The 24,464-nt window shown below is 41.3% G+C and overlaps 2 protein-coding genes across 4 annotated transcripts; both read right to left on the bottom strand.

Moving 5' to 3' along the window:
* Positions 1-5,472: 5,472 nt before the first annotated feature.
* On the bottom strand, positions 5,473-24,419 carry LOC129768692 (uncharacterized). 3 transcript variants are annotated; one of them, XM_055770485.1, is made up of 4 exons: positions 24,282-24,419; positions 23,901-24,057; positions 21,795-23,834; positions 5,473-6,795 (listed from the first exon to the last, which is right to left on the bottom strand). In XM_055770485.1, exons 3-4 carry the CDS (start codon positions 23,790-23,792, stop codon positions 6,178-6,180), a joined length of 2,616 nt encoding a protein of 871 aa, XP_055626460.1. In that variant the 5' UTR covers positions 23,793-23,834; positions 23,901-24,057; positions 24,282-24,419; the 3' UTR covers positions 5,473-6,177. The 3 variants fall into 3 exon arrangements, with proteins under 3 accessions (XP_055626460.1, XP_055626459.1, XP_055626461.1); XM_055770484.1 differs by having other exon boundaries at positions 23,901-24,403; XM_055770486.1 differs by lacking the exon at positions 23,901-24,057 and having other exon boundaries at positions 24,282-24,391.
* On the bottom strand, positions 10,553-13,566 carry LOC129768693 (uncharacterized). The gene is made up of 2 exons (XM_055770487.1): positions 11,787-13,566; positions 10,553-11,692 (listed from the first exon to the last, which is right to left on the bottom strand). The coding sequence occupies exons 1-2, from the start codon at positions 13,348-13,350 to the stop codon at positions 10,914-10,916; spliced, it is 2,343 nt and encodes a 780-aa protein (XP_055626462.1). The 5' UTR covers positions 13,351-13,566; the 3' UTR covers positions 10,553-10,913.
* Positions 24,420-24,464: the final 45 nt, after the last annotated feature.

The raw sequence follows: 24,464 nt of genomic DNA, 5'->3' as shown, positions 1-24,464 counted from the left end.
TTTGAAGCCTCTTTCTCTGAATTAAGCCGAAGCAGCTCGTAGAGATAAGAGTGATGTCATCTGCATAGACTATGACCTTTATATGGTCCGGGATAATCTCGAATAGAGATTGCATGGCAATGTTGAAGAGGGTTGGTGAAAGTGCTGAGCCTTGTGGGAAGCCGTTTTCTGGGATTTTTAGAGAAGATTGGTGGTTGTTAATAACGGTTTTGAAAGACCGGTTTTCTAGAAAACTTTTAACGAAGAGACCTAATCTCCCACGAATCCCCCAGTCGAAAAGGCTTTTCAGCACTGGGTACCTCCATGCCCGATCGAAGGCCTTGGATAAATCCAGGGAAACAATATCAATGTGGTGTAATTTTTCAGTTGCGTCGTCTAGGATTTTTTCGATTGCTACAAGGCAATCTTCTGTACCTTTTCCCGCACGGAAGGCGAATTGTCTGGGATCAATCAGCTTATTTGACTCTAGAAAAGTCGTTAAGCGTCGATTGACCATTTTTTCCAAGACTTTCCCAACACAACTTAGGAGAGTGATGGGGCGGAAATTGTCAAGAAGATGGTTGTTCATGTCTGGTTTCGGGATACAGATCATTAAACCCTCTTTCCAGCAACTGGGGAGGGTTCCACTGTCCCAGACTTTGTTGAGGAGCTTCAGAAGTGCTTTTTTCCCGAGATGGGGTAGATTCTTAAGCATAGGGTAGCTAATGTCATCAGGTCCTGTGGATCCTTGTTTGACTTTGTTCAGTACCCAATCGAGCTCTTTGAGGGAGAGGTTTTTGTTGAAGTTAAATTCCACATCGGTATGAAAATCGATGGGAATTCTTTCGCATTCCGTTTTGTGGGTTAGAAAGGTTTGGTCGTAGTTTTGATTGGAGGAGGCGGAAGCAAAGAAATCTCCAAACGCCTCGGCGATGATTTTCCGGTCATTGGTGTATTGACCGTTAATTAGAAGATTATATTCTTTGCTTCTTTTCTTTCCATGAAGCCTGCCAATCTTACTCCATAAATCCTTTGTTGACGCGTTGGGATTAATTTCGCTGACGAATTTAACCCAACTGTTGTGCTTGGCTGTGTTGATAGCAGTCTTAGCTTCTTTGCGAGCCCTTTGGAACTCTGCAAGCAGAGTGGGTCTCAGTGGGCTGTCCGGATGGGCCTTTCTTAATTTGCGTAGGGCCTTACGTCGACCTTTGATCGCTGCCTTCAGCTCAGGCGACCACCATGGGACACATTTCCTGCCAGGGATGCCACTGGTTCTGGGGATGTGCACCATTGCAACTTCTAGGACAACTTTGGAGAGATCCTTGGCTGTCCAATCTCGTTTAGCGGAGAGGCGGTTTTCAATGTCAAACTGATAGCCAGCCCAGTCAGCGTATTCAAATTTCCATCTTGGCCTTGTTGAAAACTCTGGAGAAGTTTGGCCGAAGGAAGTGAAGATTGGAAAATGATCGCTTCCGCAAGTATCATCGTGGATGTTCCAAGAAAGTTTTGAAGATAGTTTGTCTGATACTATAGTGAGATCGATGGCTGAAGTAGTACCAGAATAATGGATTCTGGTGTGTTGGCCGTTGTTAAGAAGGAGAAGAGAATGGTCGGATATGAAATCCTCAATGATGGATCCTTTTCGATCGAGGTATGCACCTCCCCAGGCGTATGAGTGGGCGTTGAAATCACCCATAAGCATGATTGGGGCGGGAAGTTGGGCGAACAGATGGTCCAGTTGGCCGCGTAGAGTGTTCGGATCGGAATCATTAGTGATGTAGATGCTAACGACGGTGATTGGGAAGGGGTGTTTAATGCGCACTACCACTGCCTGAAGATCAGTGGTAATGGGAAGAAGATCATGTGGAGTGCCATTTTTGATTGCGATTGCAACTCCGTTTTTTGAGGGGTTGGGACCCTCTTTGAAATATGTGATATATTTTGAGATGAAGTGTTTATCGAAGTTGTTTGGAGTCATAGTTTCTTGAAGGGCTATGACTGTGGGATTAGAGTTTGAAATAAGCATTTTCAGTTCTAGAATATTTCGTCGGATACTTCTGATGTTCCATTGTATCCCGAATTTCTGTGTTGGAGTGAATGTGTTGGTGTTTTTAACTCTAATTCCTAAGTCTTAATTGTGTGTATGTTTGAACTATTCAAAGAGAATTAGTTCGATGGTCCTTTACCCTTGGAAAGAGAAGCTTTCTTTGAGGTATTGGTGTTGTTTTTGTTTGGTGTAGAAGTCTTTGGAGTGTTTGTTGTGTTTGTGTTGTTTTTTGTTGAATGTGCGTTGCTGTTGTTGTTATTGTTGTTTTTTGTTTGATGTGTGTTGTTGTTGTTGTTTTTTGTTGGTGTTGTGTTGTTATTTGTTGGTGGTGTAGTTCTTTGTTCGTTTTTTGTTCTTTTCTTGTCCTTGTTATTTTGGATTTCATCTTCGGATTTTTGATCTGAATCAGAAGATGATCCTTTCGCCATTTTCCGTTTATTTTTATTTTTGTTTGGAACATCAGAAGTGTCCATTGCAATGACTGATTCGGATTCGGATTCCGTTGTTGAGCTGTCGGTTGTCGACTCTGTCATAGAAGTATCGATTGTAGTGTCAATTGGGGGAGTGCTTTCGCGGCTAGAAGAGGCCGAAGCGGCCGAGGCGCAGTTGCATTTGCAGTTGCAGCTGGGTGTTGGTTTTTGCAAGTTGGAGAGTCTGTCTTGCAGAACACTTGCAAAAGTTGGTCCATTATTTTGACCGTTGTATCTTTCTTTCGCCTCTTTGTAGGAGATACCATAGTCGATTCTTATTTTTGTGATGTTGTTCTCAGTTTGCCATACGGGGCATTTCCTATTCGAAGAGGAATGGTCCCCTTGGCAATTCAAGCAAAATGCTGAAGCATTGCAGGTTTTAATTCCATCCTTTTGTTCTGGATGTTCCTGTCCACAATTTCGGCAAAGCGGGTTCTCGCGTTTGCATCGCTTGCTCGTATGTCCAAATTTATAGCATTTGAAACATTGCATTGGGTTGGGATAGAAATTTCTAGTCCCAGCCCGAATAAATCCGAAGTTAATAAATTCGGGAACAACAGTTCCACGAATTGTCAAAATGAGAGTAGCGGTTGGGATAACAATGTTATTCTCCTTCCTGGTGATTCGCTTGACATCGATCACACCTTGATCGGAAAGCTCTGTCACCAGTTCGGATTCTTTGATGTCAATTACATCACGGCAAGTAACAACGCATTTACGTTGATTTAGAGTAGGGTGGAAAATTACTTCGATAGGGGTTTCATCGATCAATTTGTTGATTAAAAGGAGCTTACCGATTATATCCTCGTCCTTGGCCGTAAGTATATACTGCGTCCTCTTTTTGTCGTCCCGTTGCGGTCGCGCTGTGTAGTATTTTTTTCCTACAGCGTTGGCGATCGTCTTACTCACGACGAACGGGTTAGTCGGGATCGCGTTCTCTCCTGTGGCACGAAGTAACAGGATCTGAAGGTTGCCGTTCAGTGGGTCGGCCCACCTTGGAGCAGTACGTTGGGTAGGTTTACCCTCGTACAAATTTGTAGCCCGGCCTCCCGGAGGCCCGGAGCTACTTGAAGCCATGCTTCTGCTTGACTATACCTAGATTATAGTCAGCAGGTACGGATATAAAACCACTAAAATTCCTTATGGGGGATATTCACTAAGGGGTATTTTCCCAGAAAATCACACTTTGTTCCGATAAAGCACTTTGAAAAGCCACCAACAGGTGCAGAAAATTTCAAATTACACTTAATCTAATAATTGCTTCAGTCACTTCACTGTTTGTATGCGTGTTTTTTTTTTCTTTTTAGATTTTATTTAATAATTAAGATTCACTATTAGCACTACAGAAAAAAACTGGCAACACTGCCCGAAAGAAAAAAGAGGGCGTGGCGTCGGTGACGCCGAAAAAGCGCGCGCTTTTTCCGGCGAACCGGTGAGCACCGCCACCGCAGTGAACGTTTGTTGATATCCTCTTCTGCTATCCTCGGGTTGCGATGCTGAAAATCAATTTGTATTTAGGACTAATCAAGCCTTCAGAAAGGCTGCTCTAAGCATTTGATTAGTTGTGCGAGAAAACTCCTATTTTTCCGTACTCTTTTACAAGGGCGCTAAAAACACGACCGAATCGGTTGAATGTCAGTAGCACCTTGATGTATTTTTTTGCCATCGCTCCCTTTTAACGCTCATTCGTTCGTCTCGTTGGACTCGCCCCTCTGGCTGAGTCTGCCGATTTCTCTCTATCCTGTGAGTGTGTACCGCTAGAGTATAAAACACGCGGACCCCAAAAAAATATCTTATTTTCTTTCAAACCGTAAACCCGTGTGGTTGTACGGCATCGGCATCGTGGACGTAACAAAGGAGGATGAGTTAAGGGAAAGACAAAGTCTCACTCGAACCGTGCAGGTCTCCAGTTTCCTGTTGGTCGCATTCACTGATTGCTCCGCAAGGGTAACTAAGTCGAACGGATTGGTGCCGGAGCACCAGTATACCTAACAGCGATTATAGAGTTTCGGCCGTCGGAGTGCTCGAGTTGGCTTGCAAAGCTGCTCACGACAATCAGAAAACCCGCATCAAGAACAGAGCAGCTTCGGTTCGGCGCTCATCAAGGCAACAATTAGTTTCAGTGAGTGGCAAAGTGTTTCTCCGGCACGTCGCATCAAATGTAATTTACTGAACAACATGTCACAAGCTGGATGGGAAGAAATTTTCCAACTGTGAAAGCTGTGGCGAGTGGCAAACGCAATAGCTAAACAGGAAGGTTTAACCGAACAAGATGGGAATATCGAGTGATAACAAAAACACAGCACCAAAGGTTCTTTTCAGAACCATCAACATATTCATAAAGAGTAAACAGTGAACTAATCCATTTTTCAGGTAGATAGGTAGGTATTCACGTAGGAGAAGAAAATAAAACAATATATTTAAAATATATATTTAACAAAAGCTGTCCCCTTTGTATAGTCCTACGTCACTCCGGTTATGTCCCTGACATTACCCACCCGTCTTTTTTTATTGCGTTGTCGACACCTCAAGACATAACGACAATTGTCAAGTAGAAATCTCAGCTCATGTGACAATCATCACGTAGATTGACAGTGGGAATGCGGTGAGAGTTTATTCAAGTGAGATTTCTCACAGCATTCGCCTGGTGGAATCGTGACATACGTCACATTTGTCGTCTCATCTCACACACCACGCAGAATAGACCTGAAAATAGTTGTTTTATAAAGCGTCATAAGCATTCTCCCGGATGAGCTTCCCACCATGTGCTTTAGATCGAACGGAAAAGTTGACACTGTTCTGACATTCTTGACTCAAATACGGAATGTGAGTATTCCAAGTGCATTTTGGAACAAGCAGATCCCAAGGTATTGACCGTGGTCTTCGTATGGATAAATATTTGCGGTTTTTTTCGCTATCTCCGCATTATTAGAAAGGGAATGTCATCAATTTTCTGCATAAAGTTGAAACTCCAACTTAATTTCCAATAACTTTTTTTATTAGGAAACGTAAGAATAGAACGGTATAGTTTCTACTGTATAGGTGATGTCTGATTTGATTTTCTATCTTCGTATAATTCGGAATCGCCCTGTTTGACGAAATAACGAGGTAGCTAGTCAAGACACAACCTTATGTCATGTAAAAGTAAAACATTGTGGTGAATGTTTTCTTTTTGAGTATTCAACTCGTAATTCAGAGTTTCTTTTAAAAAAACATGCTAGCAAACTTATTCTAATTAGGCTAAGAACTCAGTCGCCTTCAAGAAGACATTATGCGTTCTTTTATAAGTCTTTTCTCGCAAAAGTATTACTCTAAAATACACTAGGATAAGTTTGTTGATTTGTTCGAGCGGAATAAAAAAAACTAAAGCAACGAAACAAATGCATTCGGAATATATTGTTCCCCTAAATGCTAAGTAGTTTGGAAAATGATTAGTAGTATGATTGTCTTGAAAAAATATTTTACAAAAGAATACAAGTACGTGCATAAAATTAAAGTCAATACAATCTCTTTTCACTGATTAAAACACTTTTAAAAAATAGCGTACAAAAAACATAAATACCAATAATCAACTGGGAAACTGAAACGAGGTCTCTTAAACACAATAGTAGTAATAAATAACTGTCACTGAACAAAATACCATGTAACGAATCAGTGGCTAGCTAACCAACCCGTGGAACGTTATTTGCGAAGTCTTAGCAACGATCGGCGACTTTGCTTGCTACAGGCAATGTTGTGGGCCGTGTGTTCCTCCTTACTGGGCGAATTCGGTGACAGCTCCTTGCAAACCGTGCCCGGATGATACTCGCAAAGGCACTTGATGCAGAATATGAACCCACAACTCTTGCCACTGCACACCGCATAATCACACTGGGATGCTTGGTCGTTTGCAGCTTGCTGCTGTTCCAACATGCTGCCATTTTTGGTTATCTTCCTGCCCAGCAGCGAAGAGCACGCGGAAGTGTCGCTTGCTGCGCGCCGAAATTTGCTTACCTTTGTTGTGGGCGGACTTCGGGCATCCACCGAACAAGATCGAGGCACCGTCGTGTTGATCGAGAACAGATTCCGACGGATGCGGTCCGCATTGTTGGGCGAGACGGGACTAGCAACAGTGATGATGCTGGCGGAGCCGCTACTAGGTAGCGTGTAAGATCTGTCCAGCTTGGCCATCGAACGGGGATCGAGTGCGCCCGCCGCAAGGGCCAGCTTGATGGTGGATTTGCTCAACACTACGCGACTCGGTTTCGCACACCGGGGGCAAGCTTTTAACCGTTCCGATTTTTTCAAATGCGAGGCGATCTGTTTGATAAGAGGTAAAAAAGTGTATTAGTTCAGACATTGTTCCAAAATATATAATATAAAATATATAAATATAATTGAAAAGCCAAATTATTTCATGTCAAACACTGATTGTTCGTTTTTTCCCGAAATAAATATTTTATTGAGGATCAATTGGCGTTAGCCAGACGGGGCCGGGTGTTCAATATTTCGACAATTTTTCCCTCATACCTATGTTAGTAATATGTACCCGATTGACTCGAGGTTAAGATTACAATGAGTTTTTCATAAATGCAATTTTGCTTCCTATGCTCTAAAAGTTTAGCCGACACTGGGTACTTCTTATTGGGATGCAGCTGACGCCTCCCTAGTCAGTATTATGGCTCTCTAAGACGGGGATATCCGTTCGTCTGTCTTGTGCCCTCAGTGCTCTGGAAACTGAAGGCGGACAGCATGAGATCGGATGCATGACAGACAACATGTCATGGTAATCATCGTCACAATCACAAAGGTTGCTTGCTGCGAGCCCAATGCCATAAATATGTGCATTTAGGTTGTAGTGATTGGACATAGCCAATCACTACATGTGTAACCAACGACCGAACTCATCTTCACTCCAAATGCGCTTACGAGTGTGTGCTGACGAGGAATGTGGAAAAATTCTTACATTCTATAAGCTGAGACAAACCAGCCAGGAGGCTGAAATTCTCTGAAATATGGAATAATAAAAAAAATCAATAAGATCTATCTTCCCGATATTTCGCCGAAAATATCGGCGGAATAACATCGAAGCGAAGATGATCTGGGATTTCATGAATTTCTTGACGCATGGACGGATACGAAAAGGACAGAGGAATTACAGAGTACGGAACGTGCTTCTTGTAAGTGTGTGAATGGTTGAGTATAAGAGTTGAATTATAATTGATACAAGGAAGAACACAAAACTCGTCTCTTTTGAACTGACCTGGAGAGAATCGATGATTGGCTTTGTAGAATGGTTGATACCACTGAAGATGGTTGATACATAATTATTTCTTGTTTTCGTGAGCATTCTTTTAAGATAATGATATATACATAATTTTAAATCTCAGCTTTTGGAATAATTTACATTTACATATTGTTTCTTGGAGTGTGTAGATGTAGCGGACACAAATATTGGGATAAAAAAAACGATTTTTTTTTTGTTTTTTCAAAAATGTTATGGACTAACACAATTTTTTTTCCAAATAAGTCAGTAGCAAATCCATTTACCCTCAACAACCAGCTTTCATTTGATCCCTATAATGTCTCTGCAGGATTTTCAATAGTGTTTTTTTTTGTTTTTTGTGAGTGAAGATTTTGCATGTTTTTTAAGAGGTTAGGAACACTCTACCAACCTTATCTGGAACCCAGACGTCGTGTGGGACTCTCACCCACTAAAACCATCTAAACACATCTAGGCGACTACTTCGGGGACGACTGTGCTCATGCACTTCCCGAATCTCCAACGCTGAATAACGTTGCTTATACCATTTTTTTACCACCCTCCCACATAACGCGCACCCCGTCACAGCCACTCTCATGGAGTACCATCCGTTAGAACTGCCCTAGCAATTGTTCATCTTGGACGGTCAGGCGTTGTCAGCACGCTGTGTATGATTTGTACGATTGCACTGTTCACTGCATTCCAGGTGCCCTCATCACGTCACATTTCCTCCACGATGTTCCCAGCATGTATGACAGGCAGCCCCACGCACCTAGCGGTGAATTCCTCCACATCTCCACACTCCGGGCAGAGTGGCAATCTTGCGTGCCCGAACCGTAAATGTAAAATTGAATATTGCCTGAAGCAGCTATGTCCATACAGGATCTGTGTCAGTTAAAAATTCTCTTCATCGGTTTTGCTCGTCTCGTAGACTAGAGCCTAATATTCTGCACAGGTACCCGAGAACCTTCATACGATGCATGGCCTCGGCAATGGCGTCCTAGCCATTAAACGCTATTGAACGCATTTCTTACGTCGATCGTTATTACTGCACAATGTAGGTAAACCAAGGAGCCTGGAGACTTTCCTGGTTTCGGCAGAAACTCTAACTTCTGTATCTTTGCTTGTTTAGGAAAGTAATCATCGTCCACATATTTCTGTAGCACTTTCCTTAAAATGTCCGGGAACGCCTGTATCGCCACTTCAAGGCCACATTGTGGATTTCGTCGGGGCCGGGGACTTTCCTCACTCGCTGGAGACTCGTGAACGTTTAGCAGCATTCTCTGTGGGTGGGCAAGTCGTTGGATCATGCCTCGGGAATAATCCCTCCATAATGACCTTCAGCTGATAGATCGTGAATTACTTGTTGCTGACTTTTTCCGATCAATCAATCAATTTTCGTATTTTCGGTCATTGTTTCCAGGTTAAAGTGACGACAAAGCGTAAATCTGCTCAAAATGGCGTTTTATTGCTTCACGAAACGTTCGCGTCCTGAAAGCATTCATTCGTCGGTCCTTGTCAGTGTTACCAATAGTTTGTATAAAGAGTTTCATCCTTTAATACGTTTGTTTCTCGCCGATTCTAATTTCGTAGTTCTACGTTGAAAATGCGGTCGTATCTTGAACAGCACCCTTCGTTTCTTTCTTTATTTTTTTGCGGCCTGCAACTCCATGTTCTATCTGTTCTGGTTTTTAAGGGACTTTAACCCGAAGGTCATTCGTCTGTACTGTAAGGATTTGCGAGGGGGCGCTTATATACAGATTTGTGCGATTTCAATAGCCTACTTTCAAAGCAATTTTTAAGCTATTTAAACAAATTTTCGCGTCAATTAACAATTAACAAGCATATAACTCTTAGACATTTTATTTTTGGAATGAAGTGATTATCATATCACTCTGTACGGCCGACAAAGAGATATTAACGTTCAAAACCCGCAATCCAAATGTAACGCTCTTTTGATGTAGAACTACGTCTTTCTGGAAGAGTGCCAAATCAGAAAACAGGTCACGTTTTTATGAAATAAAGTTAACGTTAATAACTATTTTCACTGTGAACGAATTCTCATGATTTGCATACCAATCGAATTGGAAATTCTCTAAGATTTGTTTGATATGTTATACATTACAATTCACTAATCCCTAAACGGTTTAAATTCATCAAAACTGGATGAATTTCCTTTTTCCCATACATTTGTTCTGTCGATTTGTGTGCTAACCCTACCTGTATCTCGAATGCTTATAACTCGAACATTTCTGAATAGATCGGAAAGATCAATTGCATCAATTTCGCATCAATTGATAGCAAATATTTATTCGCGTCTATCTGAGTTAATAAAATGATATTTTTCATGAGATACGGGAATTTTTTGTACTAGGGCGGATATGGGAGACTATCCAGAATTTTGGAATATAGATATACACTGCACTTATTTAGATACAACGTAAATTTCATGATGTATACTTTCAAATCCCCGTAGGAAAACCTTACTGTTGCATGTTGTCGGGTTCGATTCCACCTCAAGCGGAATATAGGAGCAAACGTGTTTATAGTTTGTGATCGATATCTGAGTGGGAATGAGAAATTCTGGTGCGGGTTGGCAGCACTTTTCAATCGTAAATATAATATATATCTAATATGTAAATCTACAGTCTGGTAGCGATATCCATATTTACCAGGCAAGAGTTACCAGTTTGAAATTGTTCTAATTTCAAATGAAAAATTTTACTACTGAAGTAGTAACAAAAAATTATTTCGAGAATTTCGATGCATTCTAGAATAATACTCGAAGTGGTAAACAAGTGAATTGCATTATATATATATGTTTGGAGCGAGGTCATTATTGCATACAGACGGCTGTTACGTGAAAACGGTTTTGTCAATAATTCTCATTTTTTTCCGAACAAACATACCATGTTTTTATTCTTGGCTTATGTACAACGTGATCAATAATGTGAATCAGTATTTTGTTCATGTTGGCGCATACATTCACCATGCATGTTTGGGCAGTATATTGCGGCATCCTGGATCAAATGACACTTTTGAATAGTAATGTTGTATAATAATTTTGTATCATATTTTTGTATATTCAATTTGCTCGTACATAATCATTTTTTCTCTGTCCGGTCGAACAAAATTGAAACATATTTTCATATCCACACGTACGCATCCCCAAGGCTCAGATCAAATCACTTGGCAGTAGTTGCGTTTCGCCCTCGGCAAGAAAGATCAGCATCGCCTTGTACAGCAGCAAAATTCCCAGCTGCTTCCGTCGCTTCAGGGGCCACGCTATCGATTTTCCGTAGTAATCTCCCCGTTTGAGATTCGTCAAATTGTGGATACCCAGCGCGTCAATGATGGCTGCTTCCCGGGTGTACGCTTCCGCAGGCATGATGTTGTGAAACACGTGCAGACATATGACGCCCTGCTGCGAACGCCAGATGTCGATGATGCGGTTCAGCTTCTGGCTGTCATTCATTTGCTTGCGATTGAGGATCTTCGATGTCCGACAAAACCGCTCGATGTGTTCCTCGCTTTGGAAGAGAATTTGTTCCTCCTCCACCAGCAGATTTGTCTCCACGATGGAGGGTGGTTGTAGCGAGTTGTTGGATGTATGCCTGTTGGAGACCGATTTCTGCTGGTATAGTTTCATGGCATCGTACAGATGACAGTATGGTCGGCTGCTTTTCCCCTTGCCAACATAGAAAATTGACAGTAGAAATCGTTTCCATATGTCATGCGTTTTGAGGAGCCTCTGCTGCGCGGGCAAGTTTTCCGACAGCCGTGGGTCGATGAGCAGATAAATGAAACTTTTCTTGAGATGACCTTCACGCCACGATTTCGCATTCGAGCTCGTCTGAAACTCGCTGGACATTTCCGTCTCCAGCGAACAGTGCTCTGTGATTTGACTAAAAACATCCTCATTTCGAAGGGTCGAAAGAAGCTCGACGGAGTAATCTGAAGATGGAAAGCGTTTGGCAGTTGAAAAATGACGAATTACCGAACGAAACATTCGTGAACGAATTGGGCTACTTGGATGGGTGCTACTTACTTGGTTGCTGCTTATCTTTAGACTGTGCCTGCGCCCGATCTGGATCTCGTTTGTATCTGACCAATTTTTTCAGATAAAGTTTTTTCGTATGCTTAGTAATGGGACCTGGTGGTTCACCAAATTGCGTAAGTTCCGCTCGTAGTGTGTCGGTGTCATAATCTGGCGGAGGTAGACTGAGGACAGTGGAACGACTAGAAATCGACGGGTTCCGCTGGTGCCTGGCTGCAGTTGGTTGAATTCCTACCGCAGGAGCGAGAAACTTTTTCTCGTAAAACACCAATCCAACCTCGTCATCGGTATGGACATACTCTTCGGTGATCTGTACAACACTATCGCGTTCCACAGTAGGAGATAGTGAAAGAGCGCTCACCTTCGACGGGGATGGCAGATCTTTTTCGTCAGTTTGAATCAACTCTTCTTTGATACGAATTCGGTTAAGCGCTGAAGACTGTATCACTTCCGGCGAACAACATAAAGCTTTTGCAAACTCATTCGTTCGGAGACTATCCTCAAAGCACTGTATTTGCTCCTGGGCTGTTCTAAAGCTTGTGTTACGTTCGAGCTCAGAACACGTGAGATTGACATTGATTTGAATTTGCTCGCTCAAGAGTGTATTGTGCACATGTTCGTCGAAAGATGTGGAAAATCCCGTCAAAATCTTCTCAATATCATCGATATGAGTGCTAAGCTTATTTCTATCCCGCAAAATTGCGATTTTATCCCTCCAGCATTCGATAAACGATGACCTTCGACCCCCCTCAGCCATGTTCTTAGTGAAATTGGCTAAATTTCGTTCCGTCAATTCGAACAGATTTTTCCTTCCCACGACAATGTCATCCCCGCCCGCGACAACTTCCTCTGCATCGAGCTGTAAATCTACGATCCTTTGATCGACGTCCTCTATGATCCGTTTGGATCGGTCCTTTCGGCGATGCGTTATATTGATGTAGTAAGGCGAAGTGCAATCGAAATTATAGTGAACGCGATTGGGAGTCAATTTGCTCTCTTCCAGTGCTTGCGCGGGGGATAAGGCATTCTTGGTTGGCGTTGTTACCTTTAAGTACCCTCCTAGACATTTCACGTAGTACCCTCCATTATTGCTGGACTCCTTTTGAAGCACCTGTTCCCGCTTCCTGTCAAACTTCTGTTCGAAGACAACATTTTGCATTATTTTCACCACCTCAAAGTGGCCCTCCTCGATGGCATACTGCACCGGAGTTTTGAGATCATTATCCTTCAAGTTTATGTCACCGCCCGCCCTTATCAGCATTTCCACCATCCGTGGCCGGCCCAAGCTCGCTGCTATGTGCAAGGGTGTCATACCTTCCTCGATCGAGCGAAGATTAGGGTTTGCTTTATGCTCCAGCAGCAAACTGGTGGCCTGCTCCGCCAGCAAACAATTCTCCAAGCCAATCACCAAATGAACAGGCGCCACATTTCGCTCCAATACTGTCACGTTCGGATTGGCACCGTGTTTTGCCAGGAGTACCCGGATTGATTCCAAGTTCTCATCCTCGAATGCATCCAGCAGACACAGCGCCAGGTACGTTTCCGCTCGCGACATTAGGAACAATTTAGGCCACTTACAACTTAAGTTAAACTATATTGTGCTCAAGATTAAAGCCATACTCATGGATTTTACAAAAATGAACGCTTTACAGCGGTAAATGAAAATATTATCAAAATAAAATGCAGGTCGCCAGAACGGCTAAAACAAACTGTGGGAATAGTGTTTGTACCTCCTTTCTTCTATGTGCTAGTCTTCATTTTATTATTTGGCGCCCTAGAGCGAGGCAAGAATTGAATACAAATCGTGCCTGGTAGTAGTGGAGATCAATGCCTACGGATGGTACCAATACCAACATAGGGTGTGCTCAGTTGTGGCACAAATTTCCCCTCTGTTTACAGGAAGGGATATTTTCGACGCTACTCTCGTTTTTGTTTACACGCAAGGGCCATTCATGGTTTTGTCGCAAGTTGCGACGTCGCAAGAAACACCACCAGCTGTGACAGCAAAAACAGAAATGGTGAGTTTTGGCGTCTTGTGATGAGAGAAGGAAACGAAACGAAGAAGACCCAAAACCGTTTGTTTATTTACATAACCAAACGCTGCTTCTGAGGTTGCCAGGTCAACAATCAGCGTCAGCTCGTAGTGAAAAGAAATGTACGATATTTGTCAAAAGCAATACAAGATTGGTTCCAATGAATTATTATCAAACATTTTTCTAGATGAACAATCGAAACATTTAGTTCTCAGACCCTTCCGAATTGACGATATAAGTGCGCTACACATACGGCGTCACCGTCACCGTCCCGTCAACTATTCTCTTGGACTTAAGGCTGATTTAGACGATGCCAGTCAGCGCTCTAGTTGAAGTATACAGTGAACAGAGAACAGACACTCTGTTCAAGTTACTTGTACCAGTATCGAACAAGTGATTGGCCTCTAACTTGAACAGAGTGTCTGTTCTTTATTCACTGGATACTTCAACTAGAGCGCTGACTGGCATCGTCTAAGGCTAAGGTTACTTTGGATAGGAGTACGCACGAAAATTTGATTGTACGAATAGAAACAAACAATTTTGTTCGATAGAATCTGACGAATACGAACGAAGCAGGGGGGAAGCAATGTAACCACACCAATACAACTCAATGTGGTTGTTTAGCTTCACTATTGCATACAATTCGTACGACCACTTTTCTGCATCCAGTGTCACCGCCGCCTAGAGGTGTGCAAATCAGCTCATCATATCAGCTCATCTGATCATATCAGCTCATCTAAATGAGCTGTTCTTTATGAACAGCTCTTCAGCTCAGTTGTCAGTGCCGACTTTCAATTTGGGTCCCAAACTCGATAGCCACGAAGCCAGTTTGAAAATGTTAAAATTCAAATGAAATTTTTCACACCATATTATTAATTACTTGAAACACGTATTCCAGACTATTATTTACAACAGACTCGGCGAGTACAACATTTCCGACATTTTTACTGAGGCTTTACATTACAATAGAAAGTTTTCTTCAAAAAAAAAAATTTTATGAGATTTTTGCACCGCCTGCAAACAAAGTGTTTTTCATTAAAATAGAATACTCATTTGATACACAGAAGTTAATTTTCATTAATAATTTGAATTTTAAAAACGTGTTCATTCTGCCTGAGAGCCAATTATTATTTTTGGCGCCCCCTAAACTGGTAAACAAAGCTCAATGCCGTCAACGCGAATATAACAGTTGAAAAGACGAGGGACAAATGAAACTAAACTGATGTCTTAACACGAGGAGCGAGAGACGGTCAGTTCATTTGAATCTTACAGCTCACACACTCTCTTCAATTCTACAGCTCTTTTCTCTCCTTCATCATCATCAAAGTGAGCTGAAGAGCTGTTCGATTTTTTTTGCGAGCTGTTCCGCGTCAACTCACTTCAAAGAGTCGATTCTTCGGAACAGCTCATGAGCGGATGGCACATCTCTACCGCCGCCTAAATCAGCCTTTATTTTGCCGACGTCAAAGTTGCCGGTGATTGGGTATGTGAATTCTACCATACGATTTCCATGGGAGAATATTTGACATTTCATTTCTTTACGTTGACTTCACGGTGACGGGACGTTGTATGTGTAGCGCACTATAAACTGTTGATTGTGATGTAGTTCGTACAAAATGAGGTGTTTAACACTACTAAAGTCGTGAATAGGCTCCCACAATAATTTCCCTTCTGACTTTCTTTATTTGAAATTCATGCTTTTCCTTTTTCTGCCAATGTGCCAATTTGCATATTTGCATTTGTAATTTTGCATTTTGCTTTTTATAAATCCTAGAAATGGTTTAAAAACGTGATAACGTGCCGAAATAAAAGCGGTTTTGGAACGAAAAGATATAGAAGTTGATTCAAGGACGATTTTTGTGGAGTTTTCAAAGCAAATGGAAAATAATGCTATAACGAAACCCTAACTTCCGCTACGTTCCTTTAGATATAAATTTTTTTATTACAGATAATTTTACATTTTATCAGAATCACAATAAAAATTGCTCGCTGACACAGTTGTTCCTATTGGAAAGATCCACACAAATATTCTCTACGAATAAACATACTCCAGTGGGCACCTACCCCTTTTCTTAGTCCCCTCATACCCACAAAAAAAGCGGTCATTGACATTTTTACTTTTTTCTTGCATCGTACCAATTAACGAATGAATATAATTAAAACTCATTTTAATGATGGGATTTCTTCGCACGAATGATTTTTAAACAGATTTTTTCCTTCTGGCTAGAGAATGAAATGAACTAAGCCATAAATAAGAACTTATTCGAACCACTCTATGATTCTTATTGTTATGACTCGTTTCTAGCACAGAACGAAAAGGCAATTAGAATCATGGATATGCTTGGTTGATTTGGAATCAAATTCCTCATCCGGACGTGAGAATGTAGTTTGATTTCAAGCTTCATCTTTTTACCAGCTCACATTCGTATTAATAGTTTTGACGACACTAGTTCATTTTGCGTTCCTCTCTTTTTTTTCCTAATCCGACTAGTGTTTCATATAATATCGTTAAATTCAATCGGTTCTGTTCTGATTCATCCGCGTCCATCGGTTGTCAGTTATTTAACAAATCTCAATGTATCAATGTATCGGTCAGTCATTGCTTCAATTATTTCAGTTCAAATTGATGTGTGTTAGAAGGTTTACGCTTTCCACTTTTTCATGTATTCTTCCAACAAGAATCTAGTTCCCGCCATTTTCCCCCATTTCCACATGAAACACGTGGCGCCCTACGAGAAATTGATTCCTCAAGAACTATTTCACTAATTTAGCTCCCAATGAAAACTTTCTTCTGAAAATTTGGAATGACAGTGGAACGATTTGCATTTGAGAAATGAAAATCGAAATATTATAACATCGTTAGAATGAGTATTTAGGACTACAGAAACTCATAATGGAAACACAAAATGTGTATCCGTGGGTGTATTTATATTCTCGTTTTCATCGAGTAAACTATCGGTTGTTCCAATGATGCATCTGTTCCGAATCAGTGTGGACGATGAGTAGTAGAATAGTAACTAGAAATGTTTATATATTTTCATGTGATAACATTGTCAAAGATCACCCTGGGGGTCTCCGTAGCCACATTGGTTGCGCGTTCGCTTAGTAAGCGATCGATCGTGAGTTCAAAACTCAGGGCCCTCATTGACCATCTTTGTGTTGTTACAGAATAGCTACGTCCACGCAACAATCATCAGCGATGGAGATCGATCCACGGTCGAAATAAGATCGATTCATCCATACAACTGCTCTGCTCTGCCTGATACATCGGGCTACTGTTCTAAAAATAACTCAACAATGATCAACCAACTGTCTCCGCTGTCCGGTGGTCCAACAGGATAATGGAAGAACAGAAAGAATACTCTTACGCCTAAATGGCTACTGTGTGAATGTACCATATGTAATGGTATAGAAGGAATACTGGCGAATGGCAACTGTGTTATGTGCTAATTATAGATATGATAACCATGTGACATGTACACGATTAAAATTCGGCTCTATTACAGCTAAAATGCTAATGAGCCTTAAATAAATAAATGGGATAAAAAAAACATTTTCAAAGAGATATCACTTTGATTTGTCTATATTGATTGGTGGGCTGTTCTATACGCATACGACAGTAATGCTATTGATACGTCGAGTGTCTTTGTTGTAAGAACTCGATGGATACCTGTCGGATTCTACGAGACCCTCGGATTTTGGTAGAATAGTAACAGGCATGAACTTTCATTAAACATGCGTATGGCTTACTATGGTCCAGCATTTATCATAGATTACGAGTGTTGAACTTTTTTGGTCGGGATTTCCAGATTGTTGTTTGAATTTTGAGTCAGTAGTCTACGATCGAGAAAAAAAACAATCGTGAAAGCTATTCGTGACAATACCAACGGATACTCGGCCCGTAGTCGACGGGAGAATCTCCGCAAAATTAACGTATTAATTCACGACAAACAAAAGCATAATGAACCAACACATCAGTCAGGAAGATCTCTCTTTCGTTTTATGGATTTGCTTGGAACATGTATGGACACACACAGATATCACACTTCGCGACCGTTTGACGATCAATTGTAATGACGCGAGTGACTATACGTTGAGAAAGCGAAATTTGAACGAATGAAGCGAAAGTTCAAAAAATCTCCGTAAACAAATGAACGAAGGAGACAGATAAATCCCCACACAACATGATAAACCCATTCAAAAATTTAAATTCTAAATAGTATCCAACCCTCATGGTTTGGTGGCCATCCAGTAATTGGAAAATTGTGCCAAATGGGTTTTCTACCAAACACAGAATCCCGGCCGGAAAAATTAAAACAAACACTAACCCTTTGCGGTCGCAGGTATATTCTCAACAACCAAACCTTCTCTATTATTCCAGTTGTATATCTACTCTCAGCCACCACAGCAAGGAATTATACTAATCTCATACTTCATTCAACAAAGTATCAATTCACATTTTTTTCTAAGAGAATCTTAATGTCTGGTGAATAATCAAAAGTTGTCACCCATGTTCGGTAAAAAGAATAGAAAATTACATTAATTGCGGCACTTTGTAGATGTAAATAGAAAGGATTGCTCTGTATGTTCAAAGATTCAAGGCAGAAATCGCCTAATCAACTAATTATGGCTTGATAAATAAATATTTAAAGTTCACAGAAACAAATAAATAAATCTTGTTAATCTTTCATTACAAAAATTAAAAATATGTTTCACTGCTCTTTCAAGTAAAAATAATTCCGATCAGCACTACACCAATATCAAAATTTCATATGACCGCAAAGGGTTAAATATACCAGAAATATTGCCAGATTGTCGCTGCCAGAAATATTGCCAGATTGTCGCAAAGCTGCTGAGTATTCAAATTGGTGCTTTTGTTGCTATATTCAACCTAGTACTACAAAATGGGTCCCACAGCAAAAGTTCTCAAAAAATAGGATTGGGCTATATATGTGATACAACCACAAGGTTGACGTAGAACTACCGTTGGTTTAGTAATCATTTGTTTGAAATCGCATCTAAATCGATTCTTATTGGATGAATTTTTTTTTAAATCTGAAAAGTCCAAAATCGAAGTGGGATTAGCCATAACGAACATAATTGGCCCATCGAACAATCATGCTAGATTTAGATTTCTGGGATTGCAATAGTTTATTTTCAAAGTAATTTTTGAGCCACTGAAATAAATTTTTGGATACGTATAAAACAATAATTACTCGTAGACCTTTCATCTTTCGACTCAATTGTTTGTCGTATCACGGATCCACTCGAAGTGTTCGATACGGGGGTGTAGAAACCAACATGATCTCTCTCTGTGTGGAGGCGATCTGGCGTAGTGGTAACATCCATACCTCTCACGCTAAAGTTCACTAGTTCAATTCTCACTCCCGACATTCTTCCAAAAATGGAAGTTAAGTGATCCAGCCAAAAGTGTTGAAAGTCACTATAATACAGAAAAAAAATCCTTTCGTGTGCAAACCAGCGGTCTAACAAAATCCGCAAAATGCACAGGAATCGATTCCTCTTTGGAAATATCCTGCGAAAACTATATTCCATTTTCCCCTCTTCCTTTTTTTGCTACTAGGCACAGCATCGAGATCCGCTCACCAATCTAGCTTCTATTTCTCTTATTCCGCTCATTTCGCAATTCGCCCAGATGGAAAAAATATAATCGCGCTCAAAATATTCTCTTGAGATCTCACCAACACAACAATCAAATCAACACAGTGCGTTTTCACAAATATGAATAGGTAATGTAAACCAATAAAACAATGCGGTCACTTTGATGTGGTAAAATATTCTCAATCCCATTCCGCGATCAAACATTTCGTATTGACCTATTTATTTGACTCATTGCAATTGGCACAATTCGCTCGCAATCCATCTCGTTTATTCGATAGTTTAGGCTTCATTCAGGTCGGTTGCCAAAGAAAAATGGGAATGGTCTGGGGGGCACAGTGCTTTGGCTGGCGGCGTGAATATTTTCCATCATGACTAAATGGATTTCCAAACGAGTATCGACTTATATACAGATTTGTGATTTCTATAGCCTGTTTTCAAAGCAATATATAAACTATGCAAGTTTTTCGATTAGTAAGAAGCAATCGTATAACTCTTGGGCATTTTATCTTTCGAATAAACTGACTGTCATACCACCCCGTTCAGTCGGTAAGGAGATATTAACGTTCAAGCCATTGCACTCTAAACGTAACGCTCTAGTTTACAAACTTTGAGCTTATACCCCTACACAGAAATGAAAGACGTAATCCTACGTCTAAATATTCTAAATACCTTCTGCCGTAAGATATTTTGGTTAAAATGAATCATGGGAAGGACCACATTTGTTCGAAAGCTATACACTGGATTCTTTTTTTACGCGATGTTTTGCGTGCTTTCTTTTTTAAGCGATTTGCTCGAAATAACGCGATTTTTTTTTTGTTCGCACGCATCAGTCGCGTACACCAATAAACATGTTATCTTCTATGAGAAAAGTTGGAAGAAGTAAATTCCAAAATCGTGTGTGCGTCACTCCGACCAGAACGATATTATGCTCACATAATAATTTGATTTTTCGCAGAGAACACTTGACCTTCTGAAGTCAGCTTTTGAGATTGAAAAATATCATTGTTATAAAACAAATACACTGAAGCCGCTTTTTCGCGGTTATTTTCTACGCGGATTTCGGAATTTACGTGTTTTTTTTTGACGTAGAATTACGTCTTTCATTAAGGGTGTCACATCAGAAAACCGATCACGTTTTTATGAAATAAAGTTTACATGATTAACTATTTTTGCTGCGAACAGATTTTCACGATTTGCATTACAATCTCATAATCTGTAAATGGTTTTAATTAATGAAAACTGGAAGCATTCCCATTTTCCCGTACATATCATCACATTCACTACACAAGCCTGTCTCGAAGGGAAGTCCCACTGCATCAAAGTGAGGAACACAATAAAACAGAATACACGTAAAATAATTTGCTTGGAGGTGATGTGGAGTAATGGTAACATCCGTACCATACGTAACGTCACGAGTTCAATTCTCACACCCGACATTCTTCCAAAATTTTCCAATTTAACCCATTAGTGCCCAGTGTATGAAATTTAATACGCAAAAATTCCCGGTTTTGAAAACCTTTTTTTGATGGAACTAAAGTATTAAGCGCATTTTAAATGATACCACATGACAATTTAAGAGTGTTTTTCGTGTCAGTGTCATTTTATCTGTCATATCTTGTCATTTGTTGTGTATTGAAGCTTGCAAAGTTCGAGTTTCCCGCAAAAGTCGCAAAGTAAACATAACCTACACCTGAGCAGTAATGGGTTAAAGTGACGAACCAGCCAAAAGCGTTGAAGGTCACTTTAATACAGAAAAAAAAAATTTGCTCACTTCTCGTTTCGTGGTCATCGGAGCAACATCGTTGCCGTTGAGCGTCGAGCGGGAATGGATTGTCTTTAAAGGACAATTGAAGGAGGAGTATGGAGAAGGGTATCTTTCCACAAGGGCCCTTCTCAGGGATACAGGCGAATGAACTGAAGAAGTTCATACCCATGGAATAAAATGGGATGAAATGAAACCACAGTTACGAGCGATTTATTCCTAATGTTGATTTCACCCATATATAAACATACAAGAATGGAATAAATGGAATGTATTGCAATTTCGTTTACATTTTCTGACATATACGTGATACACGAATCAAATGCAGCGTTCGTTGTACGGGGAATGAGCGAGGAGAGAGGAACTTCTGCATTAACACGTTGAGTATCAACCGCATAAAAATGCTAATGCGCTAATTGATGTAATTTTTCTATTTCAAGATTCATCAACATTTTTCCCTAGCGAATACACATTCAAATTTACTGGCAACTCTGAAAGCGCACCTTTCAAACATTTGAAATTAACCTCAACGAACAATCAGCGCAATTTAATACCGACAGAAACTCAATCAACTTCACTTACCTTCTGATTCTCACGGAACTTCCTCTTGGATGGGCTGACCGGTGGTGATTTCTGTACCGATCCTATAGCCCCAATTGCCGACGAGCTATCGTTGTTGATGGAATTATACAGGCTGAAGGGTTGACGCACTACCGTCGCATGCGTTCCGCCGGATGATTCCTTGATCGTATCACAGTTTAAAGATTTCCCCACCAGAGCCCCTCCGCCACTGCCGAGCATGCTGGCATCCCGCGAGGATGAGGAGCACAAGGAAGCGGCAGCGGAACCGATTCGGTCGACATTCTCCTTGATATGTGCCTCCAAAGCCAGGTACTCCCTGAGCCGCCGATTGGTTCGTTGGTGTGTTTTGATTATCGATCGCCATCCGCGGGAAACGGCCACAACCCGCACAAGATCGGCATCGGCCAGATAGTCGAGGACGATTTCCAGCGCATCCTTGTCTTGTTCGTTCAAGCGCTTCAGAATGTTTAGGCGTTCGATGCCAACATACGAACGACGGTAGGTCCCGGGAATGGTTGGCTGGGAGCGAAGGAGCTTTGGCGATGGTGCTTTGCTACGGGGTTTCTCCTTCTTGGTGGACGATAATTGAGTTCGCGAATTTAGACGCTTCAGCTTGCGAGATTTGCTTGCGGAAGTGGGCGTTCGTGGAATGTTTAGAGAGACAATAAAGGGAGATTCATCTTCTATGATAGATGGGAGAGTTCGTTCCAGTATGCTAGGGGCGACAGCTTCCCGCAATACGCAGTCTTCTTGGGGAAGAATATCTGTCTTTGAGAGGCAGGCCTTGACCGGGGTGAAACTGCAATCGTCAAATGACGCAATTTGCGAAACCTGGTGTTCCAGGTCCGTTTCTCTGAAATCTTCCTCTGTGGTCGATTGCGGCACAATGATGGGAGCATCAAATAGAGCGCTGATATTTTTTCCCTTCACTGGAGTTAGACTAAATCCATCGGTTATATCAATACTTTGTTCCATTGAGGACTCCTCGGATGATGTTCGCAATGGCTTCCCTAGTTTTTGCAATTCTTGTACCGGGGAGATTCCTTTCAGTGCATTCTGTCTTTGAAGGGGAGCCCTCCGATTGCTAGTTATCGGTTTATCCTGAAGAATTGAGTCGCGTTTGCCATAGCTATACATCTTACTTGGACTGAAACTTTGGAATTTACGTAGAATAAGGGGCTTCTGTCTCTGGTTCGGTTGCCCCTGCCCAATTGCATCCCAGTTGATATTCTCTCTTGTTTCCACATGGAAGTTGGACTTGAAACTTGCAGTCTTTGGTGTACTGGAACGGATGAGATCGTCAATAACCGAATTTCGGCGACGTTTAGCGTGATAAATAGGTGATATGTCCTCCTGATCCAGCCTCTTGCAATCCCCTTCAAGGGAATCATCCTTCTCCGGAGAGGTCCGTAAATCGCCATCGGAATGAAGTTTCTCCCGGAAATTGGTCAGCTTGCGTTTGGCGGATGTTTTATTCTTGCGAGGAGTCAAACTACCTAAAATAGGTTTTCTCCCAGACCGAAGAGGCGTCTCGATAGATGCAAGCATAAAATCTGCGTTTCCGGCGCACTTTTCGGGCGTTCGTTGAACATACAAATTCTGAATCGTAGGCTTACGAGCCAGAACTTTTCTCTTACCAAGCACATCTCTGGTGACACTGTTCGGAGTGGTCAAGTGAAAATTGGAAATTTGCTCAATGCTTGCCGCTGTGGTTGGAGTTAAAATAGTACTGATTTTCAAAGGCGTTTCTGAGCAGCGTATTCCCTCGTAGCTACAATCCGCCTCATTGTCTTCATCGATAGTGGCCAGCACCGATCGGGCAACCGAAGAGGATGCATTAAACGAGTGATACGAATTGTATCCACTGTCCGCCAGATGACTGCTACCGTCGTGTCCACTTATATTCTGCAGAGAATGATCTCTCACTAGTTTGTTGTTATTGCCATACCCACTGTGATCATGCTGGGAGGGAAAGCGCAGCTGCTGCGACTCTTCCATTTTGTTTCCCCTCTCTTTTCAAACGTGTCAACATGCAAGGTCCTAACAGAGAGAAAAAAAAACTGATTTCAACTTTGATATTGCAAATGACGCGTGCAAGAAATTCACCTCTTACGTTACCAAATTATTTTCGTCAGATCAATTTTCGAAACTATGAAACCACCTTCGTCAATTTTTAACACGAAACTTTCAGTTTCTTCCCCCAAAAACTAACACTTGGGATCTAGCGCAAGCAACAAAAAAACACAAGGACATGCACTATTTTCTGAACGAAAAAATAAAACATAAATTTTCCAAAAAATCTTTGAGCAAATAAAACCGCGAAATCAACAGCACTAGGCGGCAAACATTGTCCTGCTATTTCCCTCGTAATATATATTTTTAATTAATTCTTAATCGCACTCGCGAGTCTAAAGAAAACAACACACGAAGCGAAAATGCCACCACCAGTCTTCCACCACACACTCTTATTGTTATCTTTTTCCTCACAAAATGTTTTACTGCTTGCCAAGCGCGAGATTCATTCAGCTGTGTCCACTGGCTGACGGTGGTCCAAAGAATAATGGAGGATTTATTTTTTTTCTTTTTGCGACACACTTCGATATCGTTCCAGCACGTACACATACACACCAATGCTGACCGAGTAGGCAATGTTGAAAAGCACACTGACGA

This window comes from Toxorhynchites rutilus, chromosome 2 (assembly GCF_029784135.1).
Source record: "Toxorhynchites rutilus septentrionalis strain SRP chromosome 2, ASM2978413v1, whole genome shotgun sequence".
NCBI classification, from domain to species: domain Eukaryota; kingdom Metazoa; phylum Arthropoda; class Insecta; order Diptera; family Culicidae; genus Toxorhynchites; species Toxorhynchites rutilus.
The sequence above is the reverse complement of the archived record's forward strand: the minus strand, read 5'-3'. Positions and strand labels throughout refer to the sequence as shown.

Coding starts and splice junctions, on each gene's coding strand:
- LOC129768693 (XM_055770487.1), bottom strand. CDS start 13,350: ATGTCGCGAGCGGAAACGTACCTGGCGCTGTGTCTGCTGGATGCATTC. Junction 11,693..11,786: donor TAAAGATAAGCAGCAACCAA/GTAAGTAGCACC, acceptor TTCCATCTTCAG/ATTACTCCGTCGAGCTTCTT.
- LOC129768692 (XM_055770485.1), bottom strand. CDS start 23,792: ATGGAAGAGTCGCAGCAGCTGCGCTTTCCCTCCCAGCATGATCACAGT. Junction 6,796..21,794: donor AGTTCCGTGAGAATCAGAAG/GTAAGTGAAGTT, acceptor CTTATCAAACAG/ATCGCCTCGCATTTGAAAAA.